At 47.7% G+C, this 11,484-nt stretch overlaps 1 protein-coding gene across 1 annotated transcript in view; it reads right to left on the bottom strand.

The window, feature by feature from the left end:
- Positions 1–1,988: 1,988 nt before the first annotated feature.
- Kcnk13 (potassium two pore domain channel subfamily K member 13) overlaps positions 1,989–11,484 on the bottom strand; it is a 93,124-nt gene continuing 83,628 nt past the window's right edge. The window contains exon 2 of the mRNA XM_021656657.2: positions 1,989–3,562. Coding sequence (XP_021512332.1) covers positions 2,679–3,562 — 884 coding nt within the window. The 3' untranslated portion in view covers positions 1,989–2,678. The remainder of the gene's footprint in view (positions 3,563–11,484) is intronic.

Raw genomic sequence — 11,484 nt, 5'->3', positions numbered from 1 at the left:
ACAAGTCTGATGCAAATGCCCCGTACCCTGTCCCTACATCTGCTAACTTGCCTTCTATTGTCGCTTAAAAATGTGAAATGACAGCCAGGCATGGTGGTGCACACCTTTAATCCTAGCGCTCAGGGAGGCAGATGCAAGCCGACCACTGTGAGTTTGAGGCTAGCCTGGTCTACAAAGCAAGTCAAGGACAGCCAAGGCTACACAGAGAAACCCTGTCTGAAAAAAAAAGAAAAAGAAAAGAAAAAGAAAAAGAAAAAGAGAGTGAAATGACATAGTTTATGTGTGTGTGTGTGTGTGTGTGTGTGTGTTTAATGTGTGGGTGAGTATAGTTAAAGGTCAGAGGATAGCTGTGGTAGTCAGTTCTTTTCTTCCATCATGTGGGCCTCAGGGTTGGAACTTATGTTATTAGGCTTACTATGGAGCCAAAGATGGCCTTGAACTCTGGATCCTCTCACTTCAGCGGCACCACCACAGCCGCCTAGTCTCCATCTTTCTATCAGAGAGAAGCCTTCGCTAGGAGACAGGATTTGGATAGAATTTAATAACACAGTTTGAGCTTTACTTTATCATTTCCCCTAGTTTCTGGATTTCCTATTTATAGCCAGTGCTTACAGGCTTTCATTTGGTGTGACAGTCTCTTTTTAAAAACAAAATGAATTCTAAGCTGAGTGGATGAGAATTTGAGATGGAAGCGTGGTGCTCTGCCACAAGGCAGGGATGCAGAGCGGAACGAGGCTCCCAAGAGAAATGGGCTGCTGGGTTACGCTCCCGTGGCTCAGAGGACCCCGGACCTCCTAGACAAAGCTTGAAAGCATCAACAGGGAGACCCTGAACTCCTGGCTCAGGAGCCTGGGCCGATTGCTTCTGGGACTGGCGCCTTCCTCTTGGCCAGCAGGGTTCTAGGGCAGCATGACACCCTGAGATCGCAGGGCTAACAGGTCAGAGGGCAGAGTCGAGAAAAGGACTGAGGGGAGCTGAAGGCATGCCAGAGGTGACAAGAGGAGGTGCCAGGAATGAGAGTCATGGCTGGCTGCTGTCTCCTGGGGAAGGCACTGTCCACAAGCTTGCTTCCTTGCTATGTAAGTATCTGCTACTCTACCAGGAGCCACATGGATTCTGGCTTGAATTGTTACTGTCTCAAATGTCCTGTTGACCAGTTTCTGCCTATGAGTTTGGGCCTATAAAAATACTTTATTAAATGAAGATTCATAATTTTTCAAGTTGTTTTCTTCCTTCCTTCCTTCCTTCCTTCCTTCCTTCCTTCCTTCCTTCCTTCCTTCCTTCCTTCCTTCCTTCCTTTTTTCCTTCCTTCCTTCCTTCTCTACTTCCTTTTCTCCCATGCACTTCTTTTCTTTTTTTTTTTTTTTTTTGCACTTCTTTTCTTAACCTTAGTTTTTCAGTGTTCCCACTAGGGAACCCTCAGCCCAGAGAAAAAGAAACTCATGCTTTGAGGCTTGGAGGGGATTTTTAAGAGACCCGTGTTGAATTTTCTAAAACTTTAGCTGAGTTGGGCATGGCGGTTCACTCCTGTAATCCCAGCACCTGGAAGGCTGAGACTGGAAGACCATGAGTTCAAGGCCAGCTGGAGCCACAAAGTGAGCTTAACAGACAGACAACCACAGCTGAAAAGCTTATGCCATTGTTAGGCTCCACTTAAAGGAAGCCATGTGGTGTGACGGAGCGCCGCTTCTGAAAGCGCTGTGTGTACCCGCTCTAATCTTGTGAAAAATGACTCCTGCTATGCTTTACATGTTCTCGCTTGCATTTCAGAAGGTCAGCAACCTCCATTTCTAGGAAGGGTGCTCTAAAGGCCAGGGAGGCTCACATCGCTGGCCTTGGTGCAGTCTCAGAAGCCAGCCCTGCAATACGTGAGACAAGAAAGCCACGCATAATCATGTGGCCAAGAATGTTACTGCTCCAACCCAGACTCCAAGATGAGGTGCGTATTTCCAGCTTTCTCGATACTGTCTGCAATGATCACCCATGGCTTCTTAGTTAACAAAATGAAAATTTATTAAATTTTCAGTTCTAATAAATAGTTGCCTCTACAATAGGCCACGAGCCTTGGTAAAAGGACAGAGTCCGTGTAACCATTCAGAGAGAACACATTAAGCTGTGGGCTTTAGTTACAAAAGGGAGTTGCTCTCATCTCTTACTACTGTCTTGCTGCAGCTTAAAGGCTTTGAGAAGCATTTAGTTTTCTTATCACATAAGAAAGGTGCATTTGTCAAACAGGAAACCAAACCAAACCAAACCAACCAACCAACCAACCAACTAAAAAACCCAACAGACTCCCAAACCAAGCAGCAGCTATAAAGAGTAGATTAGATGGTTTCCCCATCAATGAAACCAGCAATAAATAAGCTTGGAAGGAAACCCAGCAAAAAGAAGGCCCCGATACATTCTGGAACATCCATTCCCTTTTCTTGAGGGGCTGGGAGAAGGGGTGAGTTCGGCCATTCACAGTTTCAGGCTAGAATTAGGCTCCTGGGGGCTTTCCTTCCCAGTTGATGGACCATGACCGTTACTGTTTCCTGAGGCCAAGGTCAGATTTTCAAAGCTGAACTTGAGAAGCTAATTGCAACAGCCAGGGACATAGCCGAGTTCGCTGGGGGTGTGACAGTGCCTTATTCTCCACTTGCCCCTGGGAGTCTTCCTCTGTCAGCTACTCCTGGTTCCTACCTGTCTCCGCTGGTCTCTGCCAACCTGTTGTTCATTACTGCAAAGGCTCCCACACCCCCTGAGAACTCATCTTCCCGGGAGGATGTATTGGCCTGGTGGGGTCCACCATTGGCCATCTCGGACAACTGCTTCTGCAGGATGGCCAGGGAGACCTTGTTGGTGTCCTTCATGGAGATCATCTCCCCCGAGAGACGTCGCCCATCGGTGTCACTTTCCATCACCCCATCCGTCTCTATGGAGATGTTGCACCTGTTCCGGATGTTGCCGGGCATCACCACGTTCCTCCTGGACCGCAGGAGTCCTCTTTGGCATTGGGGGAGGCACCCGCTATCCAGTTTCCTCAGGATCCAGTTCACAGTCTGTTTGATCAGGATGGAGATGACGTTAAACAGGGAGTAGATGCAGCAGACCCCCATGAGGATGAAGAAGAAGTTGGCAAAGCGGTAGAGTCCTTGTCTCTCATACTGAGCATTCTGGCTGCTCACCAGGTCCCCAAAGCCAATGGTGCTGAAAGCCACAAAGCAAAAGTACAGTGAGTCAAAGTAGCTCCAGCCTTCCATGGTGGTGTACAGAGCTGAGGCTCCGCAGGAGATGGCCACTGATGCCAAGCAGAGGATCAGCATGACGTAGTACACAGAGGGTTTCCAGCCAGCTAGGTTATCCACCTCGCCCTTTTCGGGGGCCTTCACGTTGTCCTGGGTCACCACCCTGCGTCTCCGCAGCTGATGCTGGTGACAGGACCTCATGACATAGGCGATGACGGTGATCAGCCGCTCCAGGAAGAGGTTGAAGAAGAGGATGGTACTTGCACATCCAATGAGACCATAAAAGATCAGAAAAATCTTCCCTCCCATTGTGGCTGGTGTTGTCATCCCGAACCCTGTGAAGAAGACAAAAGCCAGGGGAGAAAGGAGTGAGCGAGAGCTTGGTTGGGAGTGGAGTTGGTGGAGAGCCGTGGTTCTCATCCTCCCTAATCCTTCGACATCCTAATACAGTCCCTCATGTTGTGGTGACCCCCAGCCATGAAATTATTTTGTCGCTGCTTCACAACTGTAATTTTGCCACTGTTAGGAATCGTAATGTAAATATCTGATATGGGACCCTGAAGGGGTCATGACCTGTAGGTTGAGAACCACTGGCATATAGGCTTGGAGGCCGGTGAAGGAGTATAAGACAGTGTTATGAAGCCCCTCCACTCTAGCCTTTCTAGGAAAGTGGAGACTCTCCATCGCTGCTGGAAGGCTGTTGTTCAGCACACAGACTCGGCCTGCTGCAAGCCCATATGGTGCTATTGTGCAAGGCAGGAAAAGGCCCCTCTTCCTCTGAGTGGAACCAGCCAGGAAAAACAAAAAGGGCTTAGTGCTGAGTATGTGACTAGGTCCCAGCCTCCTGCCCTTCTTTTGCTGGATGTCCTTGTACGCCATGGAACAAACAGTCACAATCAACAGACCTTGTTCAGAGACACACAGGCTCCTACAAAAATAAAGGCTTTCACAGACTCGTAAGAATTCATTTATTCCAGACACGGAACTGGTGACAGAACCGGAAGAGCTGCTGTCTCCCTGGTTCTCTGGTTCTGCAGATGATCGGTATATTGTGTGGTAAGTGCTGGGCTTGGAAGTGGTACAGAGCTCCGTGGCAGCTGCTGAGGGGGGCACCCATCTCAGATGTGGGGGTCTGGGAAGATTATACCGAGGATCTTAGGAACCAAGGAGGCACTGTGCAGGCAGAAGGTACATGCCAGAGGTAATGGTTGTCCCTTTTCCTCCTTTCTCTTTTGCATGTATGTGTACATATGTAGTAAGTGTGTGTGTGTGTGTGTGTGTGTGTGTGTGTGTGTGTGTATGTGTGTGTGTGTGTGTGTGTGTGCAAGTTGATGTTGGATATCTTCCTCAACTGCACTCCACTTTACTTGTTGGGGCAAGGTCTTTTGCTGAAACCAGAGCTCACTGATTTGGGCTAGTTTAGCTGGTTAGCTTGTCCTGGGAAGCTGCCATGCCTGCCTGGGTTTTTACATGAATTCTGAGGATCTAACTCTGGTCCTTACACTTTTTCTTTATTTTCAAGTTTCAGGTTCCTCATTGGTTCCATCACTGGGATCCACAAACCTCAGCTATTATCCTTGTAATTTCCCTCAAAGCTGACCTTTATCTTGTTGCTATAGGTCAACGAGTGGCTGTCTGCCCTAGGTTTCCCTTGGGTACTAGTCAGATCAGATCTTGAGGTGTGTGGGCTACTGGGGTTAGGGCTTCATGGTGTCCTGAGATGAACTCAAGGAACCACCTTTTCCAAACAACTCTCTGACTAAAGTCATGGTTCTCAGCACACATGGTTCGCAACCCTGTTTAGCTGAGAAGCAAAAGGCCTTAAACCAAGATAATAAAGGAGTATAATGAGTTCAGCTTTTAGCAAAACAAGAATGGATGGGACATTTGGTAAGGAAGGAGAGAGAGACAAGAACAATAGAATGGAGATTTTGAATGTTAGGACTCTTAATAGTGGAAGAAAAAAAAATCAAAACATCACCTCTCCTTTGGAAACCTTGCTTCAAATCAAAGCCTCCTCAGCCACCTTGGAGAGAGGTCATTTCTCTCCATTAGGTAGAGAAATGTGTTGTCCTCTCTGGTTAGGAGTTAAATTCTTATCCTCAAGCTCAGATGAGTAGAGGCAGGTAGAATTGTGGAGGCTTGAGTTTGATGAATTAGGCGCACTGAGTTTTACAAGTAGGTTTTGAACAATGTTGTATTCTACTCAGTCCAAAAGAACACCACTGAGCCACCAGCAAGTCAAACAAGTAGTTCCCAGTTATTGAAGGAACCTGGAGATACTTTGATGGACTCAGTGGATTCCTGAACCAGGAGAGTTTGTGAGTGCTCCCTGTAGAAGATAGAAGCAGAGGCCACTGCTATGACAGGAATGATTTCATCTCCCCCAACTCACACTCTCATCTTCACCCGAAAGGTGGTGGTTTTAGAAGATGGACCTATGTGAGGTGATTAGCTTAGAGGGGTGGGACCTTCATGGATGGCATCTGTGTCTTTCTAAATGATGCCTTGGCAGTTGGGGACGTGGCTCAGTTAGTAGAGGGTTTGTCTGTCTGAGAAGCTGGGTGTGGTAACAGGTGCCTGTAATCCAGCATGTGGGAGAGGGAGCCAGGAGGACCAGAAAACTTCAAGGACATGTTAGATGATGTAGGGAGTTCAAAAGCAGCCTGGCTCAGACAACGACTACAAGAAAAGACACCTTGGAGAACGACACCATCTCTGCCATCTGAGAACACAGCAATGATTCTATGAAGGCTTTAACCTTGGACTTCCAGAACTTTGAGCATAATGCCGGCCTGTGGTATTTGTCACAGCATCCAGAATGAATTAAGACAGCCATCCAAGATGACCTGGACAAGCTCCTTATGAGAGCTCCTTCCCTAAAGAGCTGTAAACAATGTCTACCCCCGGCTTACAAGCTCCCAATTACAAATCAAAATATGACCTTGTGTGTGATGAACCAGAGTATGAGTCCATGGAACTTCTCTCCGGGGAACCAGCGAGTTTACTGGGCTTACTTGGAACACACAGAGTGAAGCGTTGCCTATGTAAGCATGGGTGACCACCACAGTGGAAGGTCTTCATCCAGCATGGATGCCCATAGCCGCATAGATGGAGTACTGTATCCAGTCTAGAGAGATGCTCACACCTTCTAACACTGCAAGGCCATATACAGTTAGGACAGAATTGCATACAAACAGCTGGGAAGAGTCACTGGACTCTCAGGAAGCTTCACTGAGCCCCTCTTTCTAACCTCTTCATCTCTAGGGGAGTCACCTGCCCACAAGCTCCATGTGACGGTCTCTTGCACAGTTGATCTAGTGAAAATGATGGTCCCTGACCTCGGAGAGCTCACATCAAAGCAAGGGCAAGAGGAACCAACAACGTGTCCAGGGGTAAATGTAAGCATAACGGACTCATGTCACCGCAAGGGGTCTGAATGAAGCCTCACTTTGGGCAGAGTGACCCCGGGCACCTTCAGCTACAGTGATGACATTGACAAGCTTGAGAACTTGGAGCTATGCTCCAAGGACTGAAAATTCCAGAATTCTATCTGCTGACTTGGCTCCCCAGGACTTTTAATTGAAGAAGGAGTCAGCATGACATTTGGCCACCCGCTGGGCTTGCTGGATCACAGCCCTCTCGTCCATCAGCCAGAGTATCAGAAAATGGTCGGAGTGGAGGCACCAAGGGCGGCTGAGCACTGAGGGCGTGGCCTTACCCATAGCCCAACTGGCAAAGGGCAGGGCCTGAGCGCAGTCCCCAGAATCCGTGTTAAAAAGGCCAGGTGTGGTATGTAACTGTAACCCCAGCGCTGGGGAGGTGGGCACACGTGGGTCCCCAAGGCGTCCTTGCCAGGTCAGATAGTCTACCTGGTGATTTCCGGGTCAATTAGAGACCCTGACTAAAAACAAAAACAAAAACAAACAAACAAAACACAATGGTGGACGGCCCCGAAGAACAATGCTGATGCACGCGCGCACATACACACACACACACACACACACACACACACACACACACACACACTCTCACACTCAGCTTGATGTGGTCATTAGGCTCGTGAATCCTAGCAGCTGTGATTCTTAGCACAAGACTAGGTCATGAACATTCTGTGATGCAGCAGGGAGGGGCTCATCAGGCCACACCCCTCCCGAAGCAAGCACGATTAATGGTTGCTGCTATAAGTGCCCATGCTACTGTTAGCAATCCGAATCGATTTCAGGGAGTCAGGCTGCCGCGTCCAGCTTCTACCTACTAGCCTGAGTTGTAGACAGTTTAATCATCTGGACAATGAGGTTGACAATGTTTACCTTGATATAATCATTATTCCTGAAATAATAAATAATATTCATAAATGTTAAAACAAAACAATACCATAGACAGTGAAGAAGAGCCCCCGGGGTCACGAGTGAGGGCTGTGGAATGAGTGTGTCCCTGGGGAGTCTCCTGTTGAAGTTTAGTCTGCACTACAAGTTATGAAGAGGGTGGACAACCAAAGTGACCACGATGTTTCGAGGTGGGGGTTTTGTGGCATGGTTAGAGCTAGATAAAGTCATCAGAACTGAGCCCCTGAATTGAACGCAGGAGAAGGAGACCAAGCGAGGCTCACAGCAACCCTTCCTGTTTCATGCCAGCTTAGGGCTCTGCTAGTGACATGGCATCACCAATTGTGGTCCCTCTAGAACTGTGAGCCAAATAAACTCCTTTTCCTTATAAGCCTTGGGTCCATCCCCCAACCCATACGTGTACATAACTGAAAAAGAGTATTCCCTAGAATATGTTATTACAGCCACAAAAGTCAGACTACATGCTGGGAGCAATGGCCATCACGAGTCTGCTACTCCCATTCGACAGAGTAAAAAGTCAGCCAGGTTTAGAACTTAGATCATGTTGTCTTACCCGACTAAGCTTGTCATCGGTAGAACCAAGGGAAGGGCAGGAAACAAGTGCTCAGAGCTGTAGACTTTATTTTTTGGGTTTTAAATTAAGATATTTATTATTATCAACGCCACGTGAACATGTGTGTGTGACCTATGTGGAAGAGCACATGCACAGCTGGCAGATCATGTGTGTGGAGGTCAGAGGACAATTTCGTGGACTAGGTTCTCTCCTTCCACCTCTGACCTCTGACCTTTCTAGCCTCTGGGGCACCTACACTCAACTTGCACATCCCCACGGATACACATAGAAGAATACTCTCCCCACGCAGCCTAACGTCGTCCTGGTAAGCCCTGCCTCTAAAGGTTCCGATGGTTTTTCTAGGCTGCAGACTCAGGCGTTAGCACATGGGCCTTGGAGGGCAGTCCAGGTCCAAACCGTACTACCCACTGCGCTTCTTCGACTCTAGCCTACCCCTTTACCTCAGGATGGTTATCTAACTGCTGACTCCAGAGCTAGAACTGATGGGGAGATGGCCTCTGGGAGGGCCTATGGGGGGGTGTGTTACCCTAGTTAGGTTAACTGAGGTAGGTGGCGCCGTTCCCTAGGCTTGGCTTCTGGACTGTATAAAATGGAGAAGGTGGGCTGAGCATAACCATTTATCGCTCTCTAACTCTTGATTGTGACCAGCTCCTGTCCGTCAGCCCATTGCATGACTTCCCTGCCATCTCGGACTGTGCCCTTGAACTGTGAGCTGAAATAAACTCTTTCCTCTCTGAGTTGCTATTGTCAGGGCATTTAATTACAACAACAACAACAATAAGAAACTAAGACAAAAATATGTTATATATAATATTATATATATATATACCATATATGATAGCTATATATCTATATATCTGTAAAATGGTACCCAAGGCTTTGTCCATACTAGGCAAGTGTTCTCCCATGGAGCTGTATCTCAAGACCCTTTGCTGGAGCAGCATAACACAAACACCATGCAGTACACTGATTCACTCACCAACAAAGAGCGTCTCTGACTGCCACGCGCTTCCTTTATCTATCACAACGACTGTCCTATTACCACACCTAAAAGAAAAATCTAATTCCTCACCATCAAATGAGCCTGCTCTGTGTTCAGCCCTCTCAGCCCTGTGCGGACCGGGTTCTCACAGGGCACCACACATCTCTTCTGCCTCCCTTAATTGTAAACCGACTCCCTCCCCCATCATTTGCTAGATAAGTGCTTCCTAAAGAGAGAATTTCTAGAAACAATTAAAGGGGGGAAGGCCCTTTTGTGTGTTATGAGAGTGTCCCCCCTCCCCCACTTCTGGCGACTCACATACTCTCCAGAGAGACAAAGAAATTGGCACAAATTGTCTGGAAGCAAATTGGGAATATGTACCACAGCTGTCGCATGTCCTCGGTCACATCAACGAACTATAACCCCATACCAGACACGGGACCGAGGCCCCTGCAGGCCCACCAGGGTAAGGTTCGCATCGAAAATCCCCCGAAGGCCACGTGACAAGCTTGGCCACCGTCCTCTGGTACTTGGTAGTGGGGCAAACCTAGAGAGTGACATCACTGGGGGTCTGGTCCCGGGACTCCGCTCTCTTCCTCACCCTCTGCTTCTTGTTCCCGGTCTTTTTCTCCTCTCGCCCTGCTTTTCAAGTGCCACGAAGCAGGCAATTTCCTCACAGCCACGTACTATGGCTATGATGCCTTTGCTTACCACAGGCCTAAAGACATCAGGCCACAAGACCAGGAACTGAAATTTCTAAAACCATGAGCCAAAATAAATCTTTTTTTCCCCTATTACTACTACTATTGTTGTTATTGTTGGTTGTGGTGTGTTTGTGTATGTGTGTATTTGTGTATGTGTGTATAAGTTAGAGAACAACTTTTGGAGCTAAATCTTTTTTTTTTTTCCATCACAGAATTTGGAGACTGAACTCTGGTCATCAGGCTTGTGTGGCAAATGCCTTTACCACTGAGCCACCAGGCCTACCCTAAATCGTTCCTTTTAAGAGCTCCTTATTTCAAATACTTTGTCACAATAGCAGCAATCTGAATAATATGTCCTTCAACCACTTTAATGTAACATAACAGGGAAATGACTAACTGGTATAGCCACTTAAACTGGCTCATACATCATGTTTTAACGCCATCAGATTTACCATTTGTGGACTGCCCTGGCTCTAACCGTGTGTTTCATAGGTGAAATAACCCCTTCACATGTGCTATGACTGGCTGACAAAAGCACTTTAATAGCCGTGCACAGTTTGTGAAGCTGATTTACTCATCTAATGAATATTTAAGAAGAATGCCCCCTGTGCCAGGCTTGAGTTCTTCTGAAGGTGTCCTTCGGCTCTGTTGTTTTCACTTAACATTTTCTTCAATCATGAAGAGTTCTTTGGATATAGAACACAAATGTCTGTGGATAAAGTCCTTGACTAGAGTCTCCCAGAGAAAATGTTTTAAGGACAGAGATTGAATATTCAAGGTCAAGTGTTCCCAGCCAAGATTTGCTCCCTCTGGGAAGTCATCATTTGGGCTTTGAACCTGGCCTTGAAGACGAAGAACCAGAAACAATACAAGAGGTCGATAAAATCAGGTCAACCCGTTTTTCTGAGTCACTTCCAATGGCCCATAGTGTTGTCTGGCTTCAGTCAACTCTGTGGAACTGGGATCAGCTAAAAGATACCCCCTCTGGGCTGAGTGGGAGTGCCACAGCTTTGGGGCTTTTCCAGAGAGCTCTGCCTCTTGCCTTCACTCCTTGCAGGCAGACTCCCTCTCCCTGTTGGTGCCATCACCACTCTTTGTTAAACTCTGGCTTCTTACCATTCCAGTGTGAGAGCCAGTGACTCCTCTGGGCTTCTAGCGCCACATTGGCACTGCTGAGGCAACCAGCTTTGTGAGTCCTCAGCCTTTCCAGCATGCAAATGGCCAGTGCTGCTCTACCCAGCCAATTCCCTGTAAGCCAATCTAATGAACGCTTTGTAAGATGTGTTCATTCTGCCAGTCTGTCTCTCTGGAGGACCCTGGCTAATGCAGAGAAATAAAGCAGAATGAACTAAAGATCATGCAGGACAGAGCTGCTGAGCTGTGCTAGGCCTGCACAGTCCCCAAGGAGCTCGTTAAAGAGTGAGCTACCCAAGTCTCACCCTGACACATTCCGGCTCAGGAACCAGGGGAGGGAGGGCGGAACACCTCCATTTCAAATGGCTTAGAGCAATCCCATGGCAAGGGTGACAGACCTCACCCCGAAGGCGGTAGAGACATTCATCAACTAGGGTCGGAACTTTGGAGGGAGACAGTGTTGATTTAGGGGCGGCAAAGAGAGTCAGGAAGAGTCTAAATTAGCCTAAGTTTT

The sequence above is a fragment of the Meriones unguiculatus genome, chromosome 7 (assembly GCF_030254825.1).
Source record: "Meriones unguiculatus strain TT.TT164.6M chromosome 7, Bangor_MerUng_6.1, whole genome shotgun sequence".
NCBI classification, from domain to species: domain Eukaryota; kingdom Metazoa; phylum Chordata; class Mammalia; order Rodentia; family Muridae; genus Meriones; species Meriones unguiculatus.
The sequence above is the reverse complement of the archived record's forward strand: the minus strand, read 5'-3'. Positions and strand labels throughout refer to the sequence as shown.